Raw genomic sequence first — 26953 nt, forward strand, 5'->3', positions numbered from 1 at the left:
GCAGTAATGTATCAAACAGTGTTTCTTTGCTATTCATAAGGTTTTCCCTGGCCAATTCTTTGAGAAGTGGACGGCCTCCTCCTTCTTCCTAGTCTATCTCAGTTTGTAAGCTGGGCTGATACCTGTGCACCAGGAGCATCCGACTGGGTTTGAAACACCAGTGGCTCAGCCTCAAAACTCACATCAAATTGTCACCATGGTAGGACAAACCAACAGACAAGTTTGTCTCCCTGTTGGAAACCTCTCCTACCACCCTTACCTGGGTCCCTGCGGCTGACTCCTCCTCTGTCCTGGTTCCTGGGCCTTTTAATCCCCTTTCTCCCACTCTTCTGCCCTGCTGCTTTGGGCGTGCCTGATTTCCCTCTCCTCACCTGGACCCCTGCAGCTGACTGCTCCTCTGTCCGGGTTCCTGGCTTTTAATCCCCTTTTTCCTGCTCTCCCGCACTGCTGCTTTGGGCATGCCTGAGTTCCTCTCCTCACCTGGATCCCTTTGGCTGACTGCTCCTCTGTCAGGGTTCCTGGCTTTTTATCCCCTTTTTCCTGCTCTCCCTCACTGCTGCTTTGGGAGTGCCTGAGTTCCTTTCCTCACCTGGATCCCTGTGGCTGACTGCTCCTCTGTCCAGGTTCCTGGCCTTTTTATCCCCTTTCTCCTGCTCTCCCGCCCTGCTGCTTTGGGCATGCCTGCATTCCCTCTCTTACCTGGATGCCTGCAGTGGACTCAATACACATATTAGAATGGCTAAAATCTAAAACACAGACAACAAACGGCACATGCTGGTTAGGTTGTGGAGCTACAGGAACTCTCAGTCATTGCTGGTGAGTATGCAAAATGGTATAGCCACTTTGGGAGACAATCTGGGAGTTTCTTACAAAGCGAAACCTCTAATAATCATGCTGCTAGATATTTACCCAAAAGATTTGAAAACTTATGCCCACTCAAAAACCTGCACACAAACGTTTATGGCAGCTTTACTCTTAAGTGCCAAAGACTAGAAGCAATTAAGATGTCTTTCAGTAGGTGAATGGATAAACAAACTGTGGTACAGCCGTACAATGGAATATTATTCTGTAATAAAAACAAATGGGCTATACAAAAAGACTTAAAGGAACCTTAAATTGCTAAGTGACAGGAACCAGTCTGAAAAAGCTTTATATGATCTTCAACTATACGGCATTATGGAAAAGGCAAAACTATAGACAGTAGTTGCCAGAAGTTCATGGGGAAGGGGCAAGGGATTACTAGGTGCAACACAGGGCACTTTAAGAACAGTGAAAGTATTCTGCAGGATACTGTAATGACGTGACATTATGTCTAAAACAAAGTGTGAACCCTAAGGTAAACTATGGACTTCAGTTAATAATAATGTGTCAACATTGGCTCATTAATTGTAACAAATATACCACACTAATGCCAAGTGTGAGTACTGGGAGAAACTGCGTGCAGGGGAGAGGGACAGACAGGAACTCTTGGCATTTTCACTGTGAGTTAGAATCCACTCCAGGGCAGTGGGCTTCCTTTCGGTTCTGCACTTCCACTGAGCTAGAGAAGAAATTTTTCTGTAAATATAAAACTGCTCTAAAAAAAAAATAAAATCCATTAAAATAACTTGTGGGATTATAGCTGAAATAGCACTTACAGGGAACTTTTAGGAGCCTTAAAGGCATATATTATAAAAGAACGGCTACGATGTAATGAATAGGCATCTATGAGAAAAAAGATCAGAAAAACTAACAAAGCAGATTTTTAAAAAGCTATTATAATATATCTTTTAAAGTTTTGTCTTTCCTGTTTGTTGCTGGCTTATTGGAAAAAATGTTTATTTTTTATATATATTTTATATCCAGAAAATTTGCTACATTCTCCTTTTAATTCCAATACTTTATCTGTATTTTCCCTTGGATATTCTACATGTATAATCATACCACTTGCAAATGACAGCTGTTTCTTCCTTTCATAAAAACATACACACATACTTTTTTGGTCTTTCTGTGTTGACAACGACCCAAGAGAATGGTAAAAGCAGGCATTGTTTCCTTCTTCCTAATCTCAAATGAAAGCTTTTAATGCATGATATTTCAACTTTCTACCTCTACCACAGGGGTCAGCAAACTACAGTCTTGGATCAAACCTAGTCCACCACCGGTTTTTTGTACAGTCTGAGAGCTAAGAATGGTATTTACATTTTTTAAATGGTTGAAAAACAAATCAAAAGAGGAATAAAGTTTCAACACACTAAAATTGTATGGAATTCACATTTCAGTGTCCATAAATAAAGTTTTACTGGAAGACAACCACACTTATTGTTTATAGACTGTCTATGGCCAGCTTCAGGAGCTTGGACGGCACAAGCTGTTCGTGCCTGGCTGCTAACCTAAAGGCTGGCCTTTCAAACTGACCAAGCAGTTCCAAGGCAGATAGGCCAAGAATGCTATGAAGCACAGTTCTACTCTGCACACACAGGATTGTCATGAGTTGCAGCTGACGCAGTAGCAGCTAAAACAGCAACAAATGGCTGATTCCAGAGGCAGAGCTGAGTAGTTGCCAAAGAAGTAGTATGTGAGACAGATCACTTGGCACTGCTGCTCAGCTCACAACAAATTGGAGTGATCAGTAATAAAATGACCGAGTTTTGAATGCCTTGTATATCATTATATGGCAACCTTTTATTATTTATCATCATTGTTCATAAATCATGTCAAAACAAGGGAAAAAGAGAGAGGAAAGTGGACTTCAAATGATGTACTTTGAAGGCACAGTATCATTGAGTCAGATGGGAAAGCACTGTGTTTATCACGCAGTGACACTATAACTGTGACAAAGGAATAAAAATATACGTTGATGTTGCCAGGCTAAGCATGAATCACAATACTTCCAACACAAAGGAAAACAATGATCAGAAAACAAAATAGAAAATTTAAAACAGTACATCTCATCACATTAGAATTTCTTCAGAAAAATGAAAGTGAGGCTGCAACCAAAGTAAATTTCTGAGTGGTTCATTTGTTAACCAAGCAAGGAAAGGTGTCCACTGATGCTTAGTTAATTACATTGTCTTAGATTACAGCAGTTGAAGAAATATGTCCACAGAAAATAAACTTGTTTCAGATTACTAGCCTTTCTTGGGAAACAGTTGCTCAAACAATTTCAGGACTTTGGGAGCAACACCAACAGTTCATTAAAAAGCAAGGCAAATAATTTTGAGTGGCTCTCCTTGGATCTTGATGAATCAACAGAAACAGATGTTAGCAATGCTACTCAGTTATTGTTTATTTGAGGAGGCAATGCCACATTCAAAGAGACTGAAAAATTAGCTTCCATGAATAATTATAGGTGAGAATATATTCAAAGACATTGAGAAAATACTAATTCAATAAAACCTAAAGTGCAATCTGCCAAGATGTGCTATGGTGGTAAAATATATATGGGAGCAACAAAAAATGGCTTCGTCAGATGAAATTTACAAAGCTGGTGAAAATATAAGGTGATTAAAGTCTATGGTTATTCATCATATTATTCTTTAAATCTGTCCTTTGTTATTGAACCAGTATTGTTGATGGTGAACTTCATTTGTCCTGTCAGTTCCATAAATTTCTGTCAGAAATAGAAACTAAAAATCTTCACTTGCCTTACCACAAAGCAGTTTAATGGCTTAGCAGTGGTAAAGTTTTATTGTGATCTTTTGAGTGCAGAGCGGAGACTGAAATTATTCCAAATGAGAAGACCCACCCTCAACCACTATTATCAAACTTCATGGGAAGGCTCAGTAAATTAGCTTTTGCTGCAGACTTGATAGTGTTTCTTAACGAATTCAACCTAAAATTACAAGGCAAATGCACTTGTATGTGGAATTTATTCTGTGTTAAAGTCACTCAGACAACTAATGTTGTTTGAATAACAATTAACAACAAGATCTACTTTTCCACCCAAATTTGCAGTGGACATTTTTTTCTTAGCTTAATCTATAGCTCTAGGAGTCCTTGGGTGGTGCAAATGGTTAAGCACTGGGCTACTAATCAAAAGGTTAGTGGTTCAAATCTAATCAGAGGAGTCTCAGAAGAAAGGTCTGTGGCACCATAAACTGAAAAATCTCGATGTAAATATTTTTTTTTTAATCTAAGTATTTCTTTCTCCTTGTGTTTATCTAAGGATAAACTCCAGCCTACACAATTACTTTATAACTTGCTTACCTGACCGAACGATCATCACTTCCAGTCACAGCTAAAGGTTTAGTAGGATGGATAGCAAGTGCCCAAAGTTCACCTTCACAGTGTCCTTGCATAATTAGGAAAGGTTTATTTCTTTCATGTACCACAATTTCAAAAATTTCACTGTCCTGTGTTCCAACCAGAATGTGGTCACCTCGCCAACAAACACTCCTCACAGACAAACCTAGTCAAAAGTGAATGGCATTTAGCATCAGTGCTGTTATAACATAATACCAGTCTGTCTACACAGATATTCATTACCAGACCTCTTACACCTGTGATATTAGAAAGAGTCCTTTTCCACACTCACATTTTCAGCAGTCTGTGTGGTTTCCTGTGTAGAATGCTACTTCTCTTTTTACATACCTAATTTCTACTCATCCTTCAAGGCATACACTCCTCTCCCTTCTTCCCTATTAAACAACGTCAGCCACAGTCTAACCAACCACTTCTTCAGCCAAAGTCTTATGACCGTCTGTATCAGTCACTGAGTAATGGTCCAGGAACTACCTTTACAGAAGTATACTGAATTATTTTTCTCTTGTAATAACTGACTTTTCACTTGTATGTATTTCATTTCTCCAGTCTACTAAAAAAAAATTGAGAAGAGAGCCTTTTATTTGTTCTGTACACCAGAAAATCCCTTTGGTAAACTCGGAAAAGCTTGTTTTTCACAGTTTTCTCATGTGCGTAATAATAAAAGAACCAACTACCTCACAATGCTATAAAAATCAAATAAGAAAAAGTTTCAAATTATTTTGCAAACTTTAGAGTATAATGATGTTCCATAAAACTAATGAAAATAGAATACTGGTTAACACTTACTGGACACTTACAATGTGCCACTTTCTAAACATTTTACTATATATTAAAACTCATTTAGTCTTATGAGATAGGAATTATTATGCCCATTTTACAGATAAGGTTAAATAACCAGGCCATGGTCATACACCTGGTAGGTGACTGGAATATGGTTTAAACACAAGTAAGTGTAACTTCAAGTGCTACTCTTACAATACAAGGCCACACTAGCAAATAACTTATTCATTTCTACAGTAAAAGATCCTGCCTTATTACATTGATTTAAAAAAAAAAAAAAAAACTCTAAAAGCAAAAAAAGAAAAATTCCCCATTGCTGTCAAATTTGGGTGAAGGAAAAACACATCTCACTCATTTAAATCACTATGAACAAAAGTTCACCCAAGCCTCAACACATTTTATTTACAATAGCTTATTTGCTAAGTAAAGAGTCCTGGTGCTGCAGTGGTTAAGAGCTCCATACTGAAAGATCGACAGTTCAACCGTCCCGTCCCTCCATGGAAGAAAGCTGGGGCAGTCTGTTTCCATAAAGATTAAAGCCTTGGAAACTCTATGTGGCAGTTTTACACTATCTTACCAGGTCGCTCTAAGTCAGAATCTACTCTACATAATGGAGTTATTTGTTAAATAATTACATTTAGAATTCTGATAAAAAATATTTTCAAAATTCAACACTATCAAAGTATGTACCTATTATATCTCGCCATAGGTCTCATTATAATAGGCATTGGGCATATGGAAGTATATGCCATAAAACAGTAAAACTAGACTCAATTTAGGCAAAATTTCTCCTCTTTAATAGAAGAATTTCAATTAAATACACACAGTATAAAGAGCAAATGTAAGTCTAACTTATATTTATAAAACGTACATTTATGCTTACTGAAAAACAGATGTTCCTTAGCCCATTTAGACTTTGCTAAGTCATACACATTTCCTTTGTCATTACCTTTGTATCCCTGGTCTGTTTCCCTGAGATCAATCACAGTAATTGGCTTAAAAGTTAAATCCCAAAGACGAATACAGCCATCTCTGCCACCAGTAGCAAAGCCTTCTTCACAAGCATTCATGCTAAAAATTCCTGCCTAAGAGAGGAAATAAAATATTAATTTAACAACATAAGCTTTTTAAGAAAATCTAGTACACAAAGTTGAAATTTCATTTAAAAAGATTTTTATATAAGAACAAACAAATACATCAGAAAACACCAAAGAAAATCTCTAAATACGCCCCTATGTACATAGAAACTTCACCTGTCACCCAGTCAGAGCCAAACCTGCTGCAGTTGAGGCCTTGCGACTCTGCAACCTGAAGATCTTGCTGCTACAATGCAGCATCTCTATGCCAGCTACCGCTCTTCACTGTAGGAAGGCCCCAATTGCCAAAAAGCAGGAAGAAGAAGAAGCCCTAAAAGGTGTTTTACTTGATAACTTCTATGAAAGTCTCCTGAAGTACAAAAATTAAATCTCTTAGCCACTCATTGAGTGAATCAATGTTATTAAAAAGAAAGTTATACTTTTTCTGGGACTGCCTCAAAATTTTCCACTGATAAATTAGACTCAAGAGGCACTAGCTCTTTTTTTTTTTTTTTTTTTTACTGAAATTGATCTCTAATACTTTTAGGTTAATTCAACAAGTTGTTTTCCGCAGTACTCTGAGAACAATACCATGTTAAAGCAATGGTTTTAGCAAAATACGATTACACTAATTTAATTTATATCTGTTTGTCTAAATGTACACAGATTAAAATCTTCAAAACAAATAGGCAAATTAATTCAGTTCAAATGCCATTTTTCAAGCAACTGAGCTGATTAAAAACAGTGTGTTTTATTATACAATCTGTTATTTTAAGAAGTAGTTAAAATACTTCAATATACTTACAGTATGGGCTCCTTGTATTGTTCGTGTAAGATTGATTCCTTTCCAAACATATATATCACCATTGAGTGCACCAGAATATGTTAATTCATCCCTGGCACAGGCTAGGCACAATATTGTCTGAAGGTCACCGGTCTTACCAAACACACCTCGTTTTGGGGTCAGAGCATTTCCACATAAATTCCAAAACTAAAAAGCACACAACATAATCAAATTATCAGAGAAGGCTTATAAAATAGGATAAAACAGAAATAATACTTAATGTTGTATTAGAGCAGCAGACTAGAAACTATGTACTTAATTCTCTCATGATATAACAGCATTCAACGTTCACCATCTCATCCTAATGCTGTCACAATAGCTATGTTAGAGCAGATAAGCCACTGGTTTCAATCCTTATCTATAAGAACAAGAGGGTTGAAATTTCTGGAAAAAAATCTACATTAAACTTACACAGGAAAAATTGTTGGGAAGGAGTTAGCAACGAAAATGAAGATGCCATACACTAAGCGGAAAAGGGACCAAATCTAATGTATAACTTCTGATAAACTCACTGCCACAGAGTCGGATCCAACTCATAGCAACCCCTTCTTGGGTTTCCAAGGTGGTATAACTATGGAAGTAGATTGCCCAACCTTCTGAGGAGTGGCTGGTAGGTCTGAACCATCAGCCTTCTGGTTAATAGTCAAATGCCTTAAGCACTACACCACATCTAATAGAGGTGGTCAAACTCACTGCCGTCATGTAGATTCCAACTCAGAGCGACCACCTTTGGGTTTCTGAGGCAGTAAAATCTTTACAGAAGCAGATTGCCCAGTCTTCCTTTTGTGAAGTGGCTGGTGGGTTTGAACCACCAATCTTCTGATTAGCAGTCAAATGTCTTAGGCACTACGCCACCAGAACTCCTTGTTGTTGTTGTTGTTGTTTGCCGTCGAGTCAGCCCCGACTCACAGCGACCCCTCCTTGGGTTCCCGAGGCAGTACCAGAGCTCCTTACAGAGGTAGTAAAGATGTTAAAAAGTAAATAATATTGCTCTCATTTATATTTTCAAAGTTTTTCTTATAAAGCTTACGAATAAGATAGATCTATTGGGGATGATTTGTTCATTCTTGAGAGAAGACAGGAAAGTCCACCATAAATCAGAGTTTTAGCTCTATTAAATGGAATGAGGTAAATTTTAATCACTGGCAGAGAAATAAAAAATGAAAACTGGGAGGGGTAGGAATATATAAATAGTTCTGCATAAAGAAATTAGGCCCAGAGAATAAATCAAACATAATAATAAAAAAAATAAACTGCCACTTTACTAATATGCTTATATTTTAAAACCTGAAGACACAAAGAATTAAAAATTACTAAGGTCATCTATTCAAATAACCGAGTACTTTTATGAATCAAACTTTCATTAGTAATAAATATAAAAGCTCCATAATTTCTGCACAAGAATAGCTAGTCCTCTTCCTTTTCAGCAAGTCCCAATTTGAATCAATTATTTTCTTCTCAATCATTAATTCTCAAACTTGGCTGCACATTAGAATAACCTGGGGAAATTTTCAACATAGGATGCCTGCCTTCCAACTAAGATCAACTGAAAGAGAATCTATGGAGAGCAAAGCCCAGGTATTCAAAGCATTTGGAGATACAGAGAAGGTTAAGAACCATTGTTCTAGAATACTGAACAGTGCTGTCCAAGAGAAATTTCTGTGATAACAGAAATATTCTCTGTTTATGCTGTCCAATAAAATAACCACTAGCTACATGTGGCTGTGAGCATTTGAAATGTGGCTGCTAATATGACTGAAGAAATGAAAATTTCATTTTATGTCATTTTAATTACATTAAAATTAAATAGCTACATGTAGCTAGTGCCTACTATATAAGATAGCACAGTTTTAGATCATTTCTAGGACTTAGTTTTCTCATATATATTCTACAAAGAGAACTACCATACTATTCACTATCTTTACCAAAGGAAAGGAAATGCAACTCAAAATAATAGAAATTTTCTTAATTTCAAGGAAGCCAGCTTTATTTCCAATGTAAAACAGCAGTGAGATTGCTATTTATTTATTTGATCATTTATTAAATATTTACTATATGCCAGATATCATGTCAAACAATAAATCGTGTTCCTCAAAGGTGAACAAGACAAAAGTCTCTACCCTTACAATATTTACCTCATGTGTCTTAAAATCTAGCATAGAGCCTTTTGCTGCTGAAAATTTGTTGAAAAAAAATATTTAATATTGTCCATCTAGGTTGGGCAATCTACTTCCGTAGTGATACCGCCTCGGAAACCCAAGGAGGGGTCATTGTGAGTCAGGTACAACTCGAGGGCAGTGTTCATGTGTGTCTATCAAACTAGTACCATGATATTAAAACCAGAATTGTAGCAGCAGTTAAAGATGCTTTAGAGAAAATGTGGATAGAGGTGAGTGTATCAAAAGAAAGAATGTGAAAATAAAAGCTTATTTACTAGGAATTAATTGTTATCTGCATCTGTTATGTCAGACAGTAGAGGAAAAGAAAGTATTTTTAATTTGCACCAGTGATTTCAAAGTAAATCACTATAAACACAAGAATTAATACCATCACTGACTGCATGGGCTTCAAAACCTGAGCTATAATAATAAAACCTGGGCTTTCATAAGCAAAGCAAACAGTAGCTACCAAAGGCTGAAGTCAAAGCAAAGAGCAAATATATAGAAAGATAAGAGTAACTAACACTTTCAAAAAGTTGACCATGTGTTAGGCACTTTGATAAGCAGTTGAACATAAAGTGCCTTATTTAATCTTTATCAACTCTGTGCAGGTGGTAATAGCAGCCACAGTTTTAAGACATGAAAATGAAAACCTCACACTGTTTAGGCCCATTCATCCTAGGTCAAACAGTAAGTGACAGCTAGCCAACTCTGTACATGCTGCTTCTAGTACATCATTCTCTCTCGGCGAATAAAAAATGCTTGATTAATTTGGTTTAAGCAACCAATAATGCAAAAGATGAAGATTTTTTTTTTTACTGACTTCTGCAGTTTGAAATTGATCAAGCATATAATCAAGATGCGTTGATAATTACTGATAATTGGAATACAAAAGTTGGAAAGAAAGGAAAATATGGCTTTGGTGATAGAAGTGATGCCACAGATCATATGAAAGAATTTTGCAAGACCACTGACTTATTTATTCCAAATACCTTTATTCAACAAGGAAAAACAGTAACTATATACGAGGACCAAGCAGAATGAAATACACAGGAATCAAATTGAATACATTTGTGAAAAAAGACAGTGGAAAAGCTCAATATTATCAGTCAGGGGTTAAATGTGGAAAAGGCCACATCAATTACTCATATACAAGAACAAGCTGAAGCTGAAGCTGAAGTAAATTAAAAATAAGTCCACAGAGCCTAAGTACGATCTTGAGTGTATGCCACCAGAATTCAGAGACCATCTCAGGAACAGATTTGATGCAGTAAACATTAGCGATCAAGACCAGACTAGCTGTGGGATAACATCAAGGATTATATATGGAGAAAGCAAAAGATCATTACAAAGGCAAGAAAGAAAGAAAAGACCAAGATGGATATCAGAAGAGACCCTGAAACTTGTTACTGAGCATAGAGAAGCTAAAGTGATAGAAAAAATGATGAAGTAAAAGCTTAACAGAAGATTTCAAAGGGCAGCTCAAGAAGACAAAACATAATGAAGTGTGCAAAGACCTGGAAGTAGAAAAACAAAAGGGAAAAAATATGCTTAAGCTGAAAGAACTGAAGAAAAAAGTCAAGCCTAAAGTTGTAATACTGAAGGTCTCTGTGCAGCATATGGAAAAATGCAAGAAGCATCAAAAGAAGATGGAAGGAAGAAATGTTCATGATCATTAGCCATTAGAGAGATGCAAATCAAAACAACAAAGAGATACCATCTTACCCCTGCAACAATAGCAAAGTTCAACAATATGGAAAATAACAAACGTAGACAAGGCTGTGGAAAGATTGGGACTCTCATACTCTGCTAATGGGACTGCAAAATGATACAGCCACTGTGGAAATGATATGATAATTCCTTTAAAAATTGAAAATAGAGATACCATTTGATCTAGCAATCCCACTACTAGGTATATATCTGAAAAAAGTTAGAGCCAAGACATGAATGCATATATGCACACCCATGTTTGTTGCACCACTATTCACAGTAGCTAAGATATGGAAACAATATTCCATGCACACAATGGAATATTATGCAACACTGAAGAATAATGTAGAATCGGAGAAATATCTTATAACACGAATGAAATGTGGAAGACATTATGCTGAGTGAGACAGTCAATCACAGAAGGACAAATATTGTGTTAGTCCACTACTGTAAAAAGTCAAGGAAAGGTTAATGCATGAAAGGAAACTTTGTTGGTTACCAGGGATGAGAGGGGAGAGGAGATACAATTGCTAGATGGGTAAGAGACAAGTATTGATTTCAGCGAAGGGAAAGGCAATATACTAAAAATAAGTGACCAACACAATAACACTAAGGAAAAGGAAGACACAGAGAGGTACGCAGGAAGTATAGACAACAAAGGTAACCACTTTTACATACACAACACTGCATTATCAATAATAACAAACATTAATCTAGGTGTATACACAGGCAGACAGGTTGAATGATCAGGTATGTCTAGGAAAAAGAGAATATACCCTTTTTGGTGAATATAAGTTTGGCAGACAATATTTCTACATACATATTTGTATGTAATATAAACTCAAAAACTCACTGCCGTCGAGTCAGTTCCAACTCATAACAACTGCTCCTTGGGTTTCCAAGGTGGTATCTCTATGGAAGTAGATTACCCAATCTTCCTTCTGAGGAGTGGCTGGTGGCTATAAGAAGGTCCATATACATAATAGAGCTACGAGGGGACAAATTTATGATAACTTCTCAGCCACAGCCAGCCACTCTGAGAGAGCGAGTTGTTGGTCCTATGTGCTCAGGACCATGGTTGCAGGGGACAGCAAGCTCACTTGGCATAATATACTACACAAAAACATTTGTTCCACATTCTAGTTTGGTGAGTAGAGACTAGGGTCTTAAAAGCTTATAAATGGCCATCTAAGATGTAACAACTGGTCTCTCCTCACCTAGAGCAATAAATAAATAAATAAATAATAGAGGAAACCAAAGACACATGGAAACACTTAGTCCAAGTGACTAATGGAACATATGAACCCCTCCTTGGATTTCCAAGGCAATATCTCTAAGGAAGTAGACTGCCCAATCTTCCTTTCAAGGAGTGGTTGGTGGGTTTGAACCGCTAGCCTTCTGGTTAGTGGTCAAATGCCCTAGGCACTACACCACCAGAGCTCCTATGACCCTCAGCCTATATGACCTTGAGATCAGAAGAGCTAGATGGCACCACTGTCAATCTCTTCGAAAGCGATCAAAATAGGAGATCCTGAATAGAGATCTGAATAGAGAAAAATGAAGAACAAAACTCAAAATCATAAAAAAGACCACGTTTACTGGTCTGATAGAAAGTGGTGAAACCCCCAAGACCATAGCCTCTAGTTATCCACTGGGTCTGGATTTGAACTCACTTGTAGCTTCCAGTCAACCAAAAGACAGGCGTATAATATGAACATACACACCAGCCAGGTACACTCCTTAGAACAATCAACCATGGGAGATCAGAAGGGCAGTATATTGCTCAGAGGACAGGAATGCTTAGGAAAGAAGGACACAGGGGAAAAGGTAACCACAGGGAGGAAGTGGGAAGAGAGCTGTTATATTATGTGGACTGCAATCAATGTCGTGAAACAAAATGTATATGAACTGTTGTATGGAAAATGAATTTACTCTGTAAACTTTCACCCATATCACAATTAAAAAAAAAAAACTAGTCGTTGTCCAGTCAACTCTGACTCATTGCCAACACTGTGCATCACAGTAGAACTGTGCTTCACAGGGTTTTCAAGAAGAAGAAGATGATGGAAGGAATACAGAGAGTTACTATACCAAAAAGAATTGGTTGGCATTCAACCATTTCAGGAGGTAGCATATGATCAAGGACCAATGGCACTGAAGAAAGAAGTCCAAGCTGCACTGAAGGCACTGGTAAAAAAAACAAGGTTCCAGGAACTGACAAACTGACCCATTGAGACGTTTCAACAAATGGAGTACATTGCCTATGCAAAGAAATTTGGACAACAGCTATGGTGCCAACCAACTAGAAGAAATGCATATTTGTGTCCATTCCAAAGAAAGGTGATCCAACAAATGCAGAAATTACCAAAAAGTATCATGAATATCATATGCAAGTAAAATTTTGCTTAAGATAATTAAAAAATGGTTGCCACAGTACATACACAGGGAACTGCCAGAAATTCAAGTCAGATTCAAAAGGGGAACGTGGAAAGAGGGAGATATCATTGCTGGTATCAGATGGACCTTGGCTGAAAGCAAATAATACCAATGATGCTTAAGTGTGTTTTACTGACAAAGCAAAAGTATTTGACTGTGTGGATAATAACAGATCATAGTTAACAGGCCAAAGAGTGGGAATTCCAGAAAACTTAACTGTGCTCATGTGGGACGTTTACATAGACTAAGAGGCAGCTGTTCAAACAGAACAGGGGGATATTATGCGGTTTAAAATCAGGAAAGGTGTGTGTCAGGGTTGTGTCCTTTCACCATATTTATTCTATCTGTAATGCTGAGCCAGGAAGCTTGACTATATGCAGAACATGGCATCAGGAGGAGAGGAAGACTCATTAGCAACCTGAGATATGCAGATAACACAACCTTGCTTGCTAAAAGCAAAGAAGACTTGAAGCACTTACTGAGTGAAGACCAAAGACTACGGTCTTCAGTATGGATTACACCTCAACATAAAGAAAACAAAAATCCTCACAACTGGACCAGCAAGCAACATCATGATAAGTGGAGAAAATCCTGAAATTATCAAGGATTTCATTTTACTTGGATCCACAATCAACACCCATGGACACAGCAGTCAAGAAATCAAACAATGTATTGTATAGGGCAAATTTGCTGCAAAAGACCTCTATAGAGTGTTAAAATGCAAAATGTCACTTTGAAGACTAAGGCGTACACAACCCAAGCCATGATATTTTCAATTGCCTCATATGCTTGTGAAAGATGGACAATGAATAAAGAAGACCGAAGAACAATTGATAGCTTTGAATAATGGTGCTGGCAAAGAATATCGAATATACCATGGACCATCAATCAAAAGAACAAACAAATCTGTCTTGGAAGAGGTACAGCTAGAATGATCCTTAGAAGTGAGGATGAACTTCATCTCATCTACTCTGGATGTGCTATCAGGAGGGATCAGTTTCAGGAGGACAGCATTCTTGGTAAAAGTAGAGGGGCACCAAAAAAGAGAAAGACATTCATCATGACGGACTGACACAGTGGCTACAACAACGAGTTAACAGCAACAGTTGTGAGGATGGCACAGGACCACACAGTGTTTCATTCTATTGTACATGGGGCTGCTATTGAGTTGGAACTAAGTCAACAGCATCTAACAAAGACAACAACACTTACTTTAATAGTCTCAAATTTTACTTTCTAAGTGAAACATGAATAAACAATATGAACACAGTTCACTACACTGTAAGTCTACCACTCGTCTGTCAGTTTGTTGTACTGTGGGGGCTTGTCTGTTGCTGTTGCTGCAGCTATGTCACCAGTATTTCAAACGCCAGCAGGGTCACCCATGGTGGATAGGTTTTAGCAGAGATTCCACATTAAGAGAGATTGGGAAGAAGAGTAGGGCCATGCACTTCGAAAAAAATTGGCCCATTGAAAGCCTTATGAATAGTAGTGAAACACTGTTTGATATAGTGCCAGAAGATGAGCCCCTCAGGTTGGAAGGCACTCAAGATATGACTGGGAAAAAGCTGCCTCCTCAAAGTAGATTCAACCTTAAATATGTGGATGAAGTAAAGCTTTTGGGAACTTCATTTGCTTATGGGGCATGACTCAAAATGGGAAGAAACAGCTGTAAACATTCATTAATAATCAGAACATGGAATGTACAAAGTATGAATCTAGGAAAATTGGAAGCCATCAAAAATGAAATGGAACACATAAAGATAGATGTCTTAAGCATTAGTGAACTGAAATGGACTGGTACCAGCCATTTTAAATCAGACAACCATATTGTCTACTATGCTGGGAATGACAAATTGAAGAGGAATGGCATCACATTCATCAGGAAAAGAAAAACATTTGAAGCATAATGCTGTCAGTACTAGGATAATATCCATACACCTACAAGGAAGATCAGTTAATAGCGCTATTACTCACATTTATGCACCAAATGCTAAAGACAGGGATGAAGAAATTGAAGATTTTTACAAAACTTTTGGATCTGAAATTGACCAAACATGCAATCAATATGTATTGATAATTACCGGTCATTGGAATGTGAAAGTTGGAAACAAAGAAAAGCAAAGTTGGAAAACATGGCCTTGGTGACAGAAATGATGCTGGAGATCACATGATAGAATTTTGCAAGACCAATAACTTATTCATTCTAAATACCTTTTATCAACAACATGAATGCAACTATACACATGGACCTCACCAGATGGAATATACAGGGACCAAATCAACTACATCTGTGCAAAGAGGCGATGGAGAAGCTGAATATCATCAGTCTAAACAAGGGCAGGAGCTGACTGTGGAACCAACCATCAACTGCTAATGTGTAAGTTCTAGTCGAAGCTGAAGAAAATTAAAACAAGTCCTTGAGAGCCTAATTACAACCTTGATTACATCTCAGCTGAATTTTGAGATTATCTAAACAACAGATTTGATGCAAAACCAGAGAAGTTGTTGGATGACATCAAGAGCATCATACATGAAGAAAGCAAAAGGTCATTAAAAAGACAAGAAAGGAAGAAAACACCAGAGTGGATGTCAGAAGAGACTCTGAAGTGCATAGTAGTTTGAATGTAGAGTAGCTAAAGCAAAATGGAAGAAATGATAAAATAAAGAGCTGAACAGAAGACATCAAAGAGCAGCTCAAGAAGACAAGTAAAGTATTATAATGAAATATGAAAACATCTGGAATTAGAAAACCAAAAGGGAAGAATAGACTTGGGAATTTCTCAAGCTGAAAGAACTAAAGAAAAAATTCAAGTCTTGAATTGCAATATAAAGATTCTATGGGCAAAAATATTGAAAGAAAAAGGAAACATCAAAATAAGATGTAAGGAATATACGGTCACTGTACCAAAAAGATTTGATCAATGTTCAACCATTTCAGGAGTAGCATATGATCAAGAACCAATGGAATTGAAGGAAGAAGTCCAAGCTGCACTAAAGGAACTGGTGAAAAACAAGTCTCCAGGAATTGATGGAATGCCCATTGAGATCTTTCAACAAATGGATGCAGCACTGGAGGTACTTACTTATTTATGTCAAGAAATTTGGAAGCCAGCTACCTGGCAAACAAACTGGAAGAGAACCATATTTGTGCCTATTGCAAAGAAAGGTGACAGAATGTAAAAATTATCAAATAATATCATTAATATAACACACAAGTAAATTTTTGCTGAAGATAATTCAAGAACAGTTGCAGTAGTATATTGACAGGGAACTTCTGAAAATTCAAGACAGATTCAGAAGAGGACATGGGACAAGGGTTATTATCATTGCTGATGTCAGATAGATCTTGGCTGAAAGGAAAGAATACCAAAAAGATCTTTATCTGTGTTTTATTGACTATGCAAAAGCATTTGACTGTGTGGATCATAACAGATTATGAACAACACTACAAAGAATGGGGATTCCAGAACACTTAATCGTGTTCATGAGGAACCTGTATGCAGACCAGGAGGCTGTTGTTTGAACAGAACAAGGGGATACTGCATGGTTTAAAATCAGGAAAGGTGTGTGTTAGGTTTGTATCCTTTCATTTACTTACTCAATTTCTATGGTGAGCAAATAACCTGAGAATCTGGACTATATGAAGAAGACATGGCATCAGGATTAAAAGAAGCCTCGGTAACAACCTGAAATATGAAGATAATATAACCTTGCTTGCTAAAAGTGAAGATTACTTGAAGCACTTACTGATGACAATCAAAGACTGTAGTCTTCAGTATGTATTACACCTCAATATAAAGAAAACAAAACTACTCACAACTGGACCAGTAAGCAACATCATGATAAATGGAGAAAAGACTGCAGTTGTCATGGATTTAATTTTATTTGTATCCACAATCAACACCCATAGAAGCAGCAGCCAAATTAGATGTCATACTGTACTTGTCAAACCTGCTGCACAAGAACTCTTTAAAGTGTTAAGAAGCAAAGATGTCACTTTGAAGACCAAGGGGCACCTAACCCAAGCCATGGTTTTTTCAATCACCTCACATGCATGTGAAAGCTGGACGATGAATAAAAAAAGACTACAGAAAAATTGATGCCTTTGAATTGTGGTGTTGGTAAAGAATACCAAAAATACCATGGACTGACAGAAAAATGAACAGATCTGTTGAAGAAGTACAGCCAAAATTCTCCTTAGAAGTGAGAATGGTCAGACTTTGTCTCACCTACTTTGGTCATGTTGACAGAAGGGACCATTTCCTAGAGAAGGATATCATGCTTGGTAAAGGAAAAGGTCAGCGAAAAAGGGGAAGACCCTTAACAAGATGGACTGACACGGTGGCAGTGACAATGGGCTCAAGCATAGCAAGGATTGTGAGGATGGTGCAGGACTGAGCAGTGTTTCTTTCTGTTGAACACATGCATTGAAGCTAACTCGACAGCACCTGACAATAACAGACTATAAATTAACTAATCCGCTATTCATATCTGTAACCCTTATAATGCCTCCCATAATGTAAATACACAATAAATATTTGTTAGATTCAATGTAAGAACATTAAAAACCTTGACATGTAAAAAATAAGTACTGTCAAAATCCTAAAACTACCTTAAATTGTTATTAGTGTGATATGTACCATAGGGGCATAGAACTAAGTAAGCATGACTATTGTAAAACAAGATCCTTCTAGTACCTTGATATGTTTTACACCACAGCTGACAAGTTTATTTGGCTGGTACAAATCCCAAGAAATATCAAATATCTGTAAACAAATCAGATTTGTAGTTAAAATACTTAATTTTCAGAACCATGTTAATATCCATCCTAAAAGACCAAGTAGCCTAAACCCCTACCTATCCAAAGACAATAAACCATTTGCCGTCAAGTCAATAATGGCTCCTGGTGACCCCATGGATGTCAGATTGGAACTCTGCTCCAATAGCTGATTTTTCAGAAGTAAATCGCCAGGACTTTCTACTGTGACACCTCTGGGTAGACTCAGATCTTAACCTTTTGGTGAGCAACAAAGCATGTTGACCATTTGTACCACCTGGGAACTCTCAAAAAATAATACTCCAAATCCCACATTCTAAAACTTCATGAGAAACAAAGTAAATATGTAAATAATAAAGAGCAAAAACTATTACTCAATTTCTATGAACTTTATGTAACTTGTGGAGTGAAAATTAATGTCTCTATTTTTAAATTTTTAAAAAATTTGAACCACAAATAAGAATAGTTTAACAGACCTATGGCATAAGGCAAGTGTCTGCACAATTTCTAGAGAGGAAAGATTCTGATTGGAACATTCACTTACACACTTATACAATTAGAAACAGGGAACATTTTTATAGCTGTCTATCACACAGAAGTTCTTACATAAAGAATACAAACATGTATTTCACAGTAATTTTTTTTCTTTTCCATTTTTAGCTCTCTTAGTGTTTACGTGGGTGAAACAAAATTAGCCCAAACTTAAATTTGGGGGATTCCCAGGCTTACTTCTTTTCTAAGATTCCATAAGTTCTAATTGCATACAAAGCATTTTATTACCAAAGCAATTAAAAAAAAAAAAAAAAACCCAGATAGATAGCACATGCATTAGAAACATGTAATTTAATAACAAATAAAATTTAACATTTGAAGTAATTATTCATTCAGCCTTCTGTTAATTTTAACCATGTTTTTTTCTTTTCTTTTCTTTTCTTTTTTTGGACAGCTGCACGTTCACCTAAGACATTTTCTATGTAAGGGAAATAATTTCAAAATTTATAAAATGATATTCCTCAGTGACAACGAAGAAAGAAGACATCTTATAAATTAATTTGAATAACTCCCCGTAATACAGACCATATGGAAAATGTACCAATGCAACTTTAAAATACTAACCAGAAAAATGCTTTAAAAAATTCTATTGACAACACCATTTTTCATAATATTAACTAATCTATTTACTAAATCCAAAGTTCTAATGTATGGAACACTTTGAACTAACTAAGTCAGAATATACAAGTATCTAAAGAAATTTAGCTCACACTTTAATGTCCATTCAACTGTGGGTGGGAGTGTATAACAGGCCCTTTGAGAATCTGCTGAAAACCCAGTTTACTCTCCAAAATGCAAATACATATCCACAAAATTTTCTGTACAATTTTTAGAGATTCATATATTCCCCTAAAATGGAATAACTGACTATGCCTCCTGTGCTGGATCAGGATAGCATCATACTACACAAAATAAGTAGACATTTTTAAGCATTTATAACCAACTTTTTTTATCAGTGTTTATAAGAATAGTATAACATTTAAGTTAAAAATCTGACTATAAAATATTCTTTATATTAATTTCATACTACTTTGAATAAGAAATATATTCTTAACCAATCTTCAACGTAAAAAGTTTTTTTACTAATATAAACCAAACCAAAACTCACTGCCATTGAGTGGGATTTGACTCATAGCGACCCCTCCTTGGGTTTTCAAGGCGATATCGCTACGGAAGTAGATTGCCCAACATTCTTTCTGAGGAGTGGCTGGTGGGTTTGAACCGCCAGCCCTCTGGTTAACAGTCAAATGCCTTAGCCATTACACCACCAGAGTTCCTCTAATATTATATATATTGAGCCATATTTCTGAGTACTACAAAACATATGCATTCTATAACTTTATGGATATTTATAATTGTACTTGAAGATTTAAAATTACATAGAAACTATGTGTCAACAACAAAACACAGGAGAATAAAATCCTATGAATCCTATTCTGGTCCTCTCCAGTATTCATGAGAACTCCAAAGGTAAATACTTACTCTGTCTGTGTGACCAGGAGCCATAGACAGCATTTTTCCCCTTTTCCAATCCCAAATGCAAACTACATTCTTTGAATCGAGTCCAACTGAAACCAAGCGCTGAATTATGTCCAAGGAGTCAAGGAGGGAATAAAAGGCAAACAAAGCAAAGAGAAACCAAATTACAAATGACTAGAAAACTCTATTCACAGATTTTAGAAACATTAAACTTACATAATTTATAGGCTTCATAGAGAGACAGTCATCACATCAATTATCACTAGTTATTGGGGCAGTAGTCATTATCACGGTTCTGAGAGCCCCTAGAGAGAGCACAGAACACCTGCAAGTTAATTCTATCCTTACATACTTCCCAAATTATTTCATATAAAATCAAAAGTCCACATAAACTATGTACTTTCTACTGACTTTCTAACTTCATTTCCTACCAGTAACCAGCTGATTCACGGCTCGCCAGCCACAACCTCCTTACCACTCCCTCAAATATTCTAGGTACACTCCTGATACTAAACCATTATTTTTCTCCAAAGCACTTACCACCATCTGTCATATTATATACTGTGATGGTTAATGTTATGTGTCAACTCAGCTAGGCCATGATTCACAGTATTACATAATTATCCTCCAATAAGAAGAGTTTCCTTGGGGGTGTGGCCTACATCCAATATATGTGGATGTTCTGGCAAAGCTCTCTTTCTCTCTGGAACCTGCATTTGACTTGTCATCCCGTGACGTCCGTTCAAAAAGGAGCTCTGGTGGCACAATGCCTAAAGCACCCACTAGCCACTCTGTGGAAGGAAGATGGGTCAATTTACTTCTATGAAGATTTTAAAATTGGGCAATCTACTTCTGTAAAGATTTACAGCCTTGGAAAAACAGTGGGGGTTGCACTGAGTTGGAACTAACTCAATGGCAGTGAGTTTGGTTTTTCTTTTTTTTATTTCCATTCTTGAGAAGTGAGCCCAAGAGCCCAAAGCCTACTATCTGATCTGCAGATTTGGGATCCACCAGTTCCCGCAATACCATAAATCAGTAGCCTGCTATATGACCCACCAATCTTGGGTTTGTCAGTCCCTGAACCACATGAGTCAAGAGAATCCTCCAGCCTGATGCCTCACCCACAGATTTAGGATGTACCAGAATCTACAAATGTGTGAGCCATTTCCTTGAAATAAATCCTTTTCTATATATATTGATATATATACACACTTCACTGGTTTTGCTCCTCTAGAGAACCAGCTAACACATATGATTTATTTCTTTTTTTATGGTCTATCTCTCCTAATTAGCACATATACTCTCTAATGGCAGAAATTCTTGTCTGTTTTGTTAACTCTATGGATAGTGCCTATATCGATGAGGGTCTGACTCATGGTAAGAGTCCAATAAATATTTCCTGAATGAATGAACTAATAGAAAATAAATTAGAAATCTTAACAAACATTGACTCCATAAAGCAATAAAACTAATTCATAGGGCACAATAATGTAGCTTATATGTTAATAGAGAAGCAGCCAGAGTTAAAATCCTGATGACCCTGTATTATTCAAAACCTGAATCACTGCCATCAAGTTGATTCCGATTCATAGCAACCCCCACTGGACTTCCAAGGCTGTACACTTTACGAAAGTAGATTGCCTCATCTTCCCTTTGTGGAACAGCTGGTGGGTTTGAACCACCGACCTTACCCACTATGCCATCAGAGTTCTGTTATATTACTCAAGAGGGAAAAAATGTTAATTAACTTTAGTTTTTATTAGGTAAGCATTTTAATATATCTAGGAAACCCACTAAACTGCTAGATATAGAGAAAAATAATATCAAAACAAGGACAGAAAACAAAATGAAATTAGGAAAAAAATCCAAAAGATGGGATGAAAAGAGAGAAGAGAAACAGAAAAAGTGAGGACAATAGAAAGCACAAACTAAGATGACAAATAAACCTACTAATTTTCACAATATATGTGAATTGACTAAAGTCTTAAAAAGCACAGCCTGTGGATGAATTCAGAAGAAAAACCCAGCTACACAGCTATGTACTGTTTATAGAAGACACACTTGAAGCCAAAAGGAAGAAAAATGTTGATGTTAAAAGAAGGGGAAAGACACACCAAGCAAATACTAATGTTGGATTAGTTTTTTAATATGAGACAAAATACACTCCTCTAAAGTAAAAAGTGTTACAAGAAATAAAGAGGGCCTCTGCACCTTAGATAAAAAATGGAATTCAAACTCAAACTCACTGCTATCGGGTCAGATCCAACTTATAGCGACCCCTCCTTGGGTTTCCAAGGCAGTATCTAAAATAGCCTCAAAATATATAAAGGAAAACTGTCAGAACTTAAAGAAAAATTGGCACATTTATCATCCTAGAAAACTTCTCTCAATTTGATATAAAAAACTAATCAATATGGCTTGAGAAGATTGTAATCACAGACTTAACAAGCCTGACTTACTGAGTATATAGAATAGTGGCAGGCACACTAACCCAAAATCAAACCCACTGAAACAAAAACAAACCCACTACCATCAAGCTGATTCCTACTCACTACGAAAGTTTTACTGCCAATCCCATTTGTTTACATTATGTCTATGGCTGCTATTACACTACAACATCTGAGATGAATAATAGTTGCAATGCAGACTGCCTGCCTTGCAGACTTAAAATATTTACCATCTGGACTAGTAAGAAAAAGTTTGCTGATCCACTGGAATGGAACATTCTATCAAACAAACAAATAGAGAATATAATTTGATTTAAACACATGAAATACTTAAAAAAGGAAAAACTGATGACATATTAGGTCATAAACCCAGCCTCTACACATTTCAAATAACTGGTTTTAGATTATAATGCAGTTAAATTAAAAATTAATAAAATAGCTCAGAATAAACCATATATTTTGAGAATTTAAAAAACACAAACAGTTCATTGGTAAAAGAAAGAATCATAAAGCAAATTAAAATTCATTTTAAGGAAAATGAATGAAAACAGTCCATATCAAAACTTATGGTATACTGTTATAATAGTGCTTAGAAGGAAATTTATAGATTTATATCCATTTATTAGGGGGGAAAAAAAGCTTAAAACCAATGAGCTAAGCATCCATCCCAAAACATTAAAAAAAAATAGCAGAAGAACCCAAAGAAAGTAAAAAGAAGGAAATATTTATAGCTCAAGAAAAAATATATACCTATACCCATTCAGAGGGAGCTCCGGTGGCATAGTGCCTAAGGCATTTGACTGCTAACTAGAAAGCTGGCGGTTCAAACCCACCAGCCACTCCTTGGAAGGAAGATTGGGCAATCTATTTCCATAGAGATACCACCTCAGAAACCCAAAGAGGGGTTGTTATGAGTCAGAATCCACTCCATGGCAGTGAGTTTGGTTTTTGGTTTATAACCATTCAAGAAATTGGATCCTAAGTTTAAAATCTTTCCTTAAAGATTTTAAAAGCTTGCAAGCAGCCATCTAGATGCAACAATGGGTCTCTCATCGTCCAGAGCAAAGAACGAAGAAAACCAAAGACACATGGAAACAATTAGTCCAAGGGACTGGTGCACCAGGTGATCCTCAGCCTATACGACTATGAGACCAGAAGAACTAGATGGTGCCTGGCTACCATTATCAACCACTTGGAGAGGGAACCTAAATAGCATATCCTGGATAGAGTGGGAGAACAATGTGAAACAAAACTCAAAATCATTAAAAGAAAAAAAGAAGTGGGGGAGACCAGGTTTGCTGGTCTGACAGAGCCTGATGGGTCCACTGAGGCTATGGCCTCTAGCTGCCCTTCAGGTCTGGAATTGAACCCACTCCTGTGGTTTCCAGTCAAACAAAAGACAGGCATATGAGCTGAACATTTACATTAGGTAGATACACTCCTTGGAGAGAACAATCATGGGAGAATGGAAAGGCTGTGTATGAACAGGGAGACAGCTCAGAGGGCAGGAGTGTATAGGAGGGAAGGACATAGGGAAGAGGGTAACTATGGGGAGGAAGTGGGAAGGGAGCTGTTGCATTGTAAGAAATTAGTCAATGTCAGGAGACAAAATGTATATGAACTGCTATATGGAAAATGAATTTGCTCTGTAAACTTTCACCCAAATCACAATAAAAATTAAAAAAAGAAAAAAAAAAACTTTCTACAAAGAAACCACCACACACAGATGCTTTTCAGGTTATTTCTACCAATTTTTCAAAGAACAAATAATCACAAACAAATATTTTTAGATAACAAAAAAAGAATAGATCTTGATACCAAACTCCACAAGGACAGTTCAACTATGACCTATTACTGATCAATCTCATTCAATAAGCATATAAACCACACACTAAAATTGACAAACATGATGTATCAAATGAACCTCTCACCCCCTTCAAAAAGAAATCACACTATGAAAATCAGACTTATCCCAGAATGCAGAGTTGCTTTCTCACTCTCAGATACCCACTCAATTCATGTAACTAACCACATTAACAGACCATAGCAGGAAAAAAAATATCATCATAATAGTTGTAGAAAAAAATTGTTTGATAACATTCAACAGGCCCTTCTCATTAAAAAAAAAAAAAAAAAAAAAAACTTTCAGTAAGTCAGGAGAAGGGAATCTCCTTTAATAGAGCATTGATACATACATGTACATATATAAATTCAATGCTGAAATGTGAAAGTTTTCTCTTGAGATTAGTATCAGACAAATATGATCATTATTGCCATTTTTATTAAACATTATACAAGCCAGGGAAGGAAGGAAAAAAGGAGGGGGGGCAAAATTAAATAGCAAAACAAACTGTTCATGTTCCCAGAAAATGACTGTCTACATAGATAAACAGAATTAATAACAAAGTTCAGCAGGTGGCTAGATATATGTTGCTGTTTGTTGTTTTGTGCCTTCAAGTCAGACCCGACTCACAGTGACCCCTCCTTGGGTTTCCCAGGCTACCGTCACTACGGAAGTAGATTGTCCAACCTTCCTTCCGAGAATCCACTGTATTTACAACAGCAATAAAAAATAAAGTATCTAGTTTTGAACATAATAGAGATATGAAGACTGTTGTAAACAAAAAATTTTGTTGTTTTATTGTGATTTTGGTGTAATTTTACAAAGCAGATTTGTTTTACATTCAACAGTATACATTTTGTTTCGTCGCACTGATTACAATCCCCACGATGTACCAGCTCTCCTCCCACCTCCCCCGTATGGTTACCCCTTCGCTGTGTTCTTCTTACCTTTGTGTCCCTGCATGCCTAGCTCTCTCTCTGTGCAAATGCCACCTTTCTGATCTCCCATGGTTGATTGTTCTTACTAAGGAGTGCATCTCCCTGGTGTAGTTGTTCAGCTCATAGGCTTATTGTTTGGCTGAGAGTTAAGCCACAAGAGTGAGTCCAATTCCTAATTGTGACTCAGGGCCATAGTCTTAGGGCTTTCACCAGTCTCTATCTGACCAGTAATACTAGGTTTTTTTTTTGTTTTTTTTTTTGTTTTTTTATGATTTAGATGAAAGTTTACAGAGCAAATTCATTTTCCACACAGCAGTTCATACATTTTGTTTCATGCCATTGACTCCAATTCCCCACAATGTAACAGCTCTCTTCCCATTTCCTCCATATAATAATTACCTCTTCCCTGTGTCCTTCTTCCTATACATTCCTGCCCTGAGTTATCTCCCTGTGCAAATACTGCCCTTCTATTCTCCCATGATTAATCTTCCTAAGGAGTATATCTACCTGATGTAAAAGTGCACCCTATATGCCTGTCTATTGTACGGCTAGAAGCCACGGGAGTGAGTTCAATTCCAGATCTGAAGGATACCTAAGGGCCATAGTCTTGGGGGTCTGACCAGGCTCTATCAGACCAGTTACCAAGCTAATTTTTTATGAATTCGAGTTTTCTTCCACATTGTTCTCCCACTTTATTCAGGATCTTCTGCACTGATCCCTTTCTGAGTGGTTGACAGTGGTAGCTAGGCACCATCTAGTTCTTCTGGTCTCATGGTCATATAGGCAGAGGTTCACATAGTCCACTCGTCCCTAGGACTAATTGTTTTCCATGCATCTTTGGTTTTCTTCATTTTTCTGTGCTCTGGACAAGGAGAGACCCATTGTTGCATCTAGATGGCTGCACACAAGCTTTTAAGACCCCAGTCGCTACTCACCAAAGTAGGATATAAAACAATGTTTCTGTGTAGAATGTTACACTAATTGAGCTTGATGTCACCTGTGACCATGGTCCCAAACCCACAGGGCCAACTACTAACTCCCTCAGGGGGGCTGGCTGTGGTTAAGAAGTTATTATAACTTTGCCCCTTGTTAGCTCTATTGTCTAAAGGGACATTCTTATAGCACATACAAATACATATGTAGAAGTATCATCTATCAACCTTATATATGGTCATGAGTATATTCCATTTTGCCTAGACATACCTAATCATTCAGCCTATCTATCCATTTATTTACTCGTAGATTAATGTTTGTTATCACTGATAATGCAGTATTGTATATATAAAAGGGTTTATCTTTGTTGCCTATACCTCTTGTGCACCTCACTGTGTCTTCCTTTTACTCATGTTGGTCACTTGCTTTTGGTATACTGCCCTTCCTTTCACTGAAATCAATACTTTTCTCTACCTATCGAGCAGTGTTTCCACCTCTCTTCTCCTACCCCTGGTAACTAACAAAGAAAGTTTCCTTCCATAGATAAAACTTTCCTTGATTTTTCACAATAGTGGACTAATATTAGTCCTTCTGTGAGTGACTTATTTCCCTCAGTATAATGTCCTCCAAGGAGCTCTGGTAGCATAGCGGCTAAGGCACTTGACTGCTAACCAGAAGGCTGGCGGTTCAAACCCACCAGCCACTCCTCAGAAGGAAGGTTGGGCATTCCT

At 37.0% G+C, this 26953-nt stretch overlaps 1 protein-coding gene across 1 annotated transcript in view; it reads right to left on the reverse strand.

The window, feature by feature from the left end:
* EML5 (EMAP like 5) overlaps positions 1–26953 on the reverse strand; it is a 197868-nt gene that overhangs the window by 148205 nt on the left and 22710 nt on the right. Inside the window, exons 3-7 of the mRNA XM_007957415.1 lie at positions 20065–20163; positions 17951–18019; positions 6907–7092; positions 5975–6110; positions 4189–4390 (exon numbers count right to left, since the gene is read on the reverse strand). Coding sequence (XP_007955606.1) covers positions 4189–4390; positions 5975–6110; positions 6907–7092; positions 17951–18019; positions 20065–20163 — 692 coding nt within the window. The remainder of the gene's footprint in view (positions 1–4188; positions 4391–5974; positions 6111–6906; positions 7093–17950; positions 18020–20064; positions 20164–26953) is intronic.

Source organism: Orycteropus afer, unplaced genomic scaffold, assembly GCF_000298275.1.
Source record: "Orycteropus afer afer isolate SDZICR_OR568_19922 unplaced genomic scaffold, OryAfe1.0 scaffold00745, whole genome shotgun sequence".
NCBI lineage: Eukaryota > Metazoa > Chordata > Mammalia > Tubulidentata > Orycteropodidae > Orycteropus > Orycteropus afer.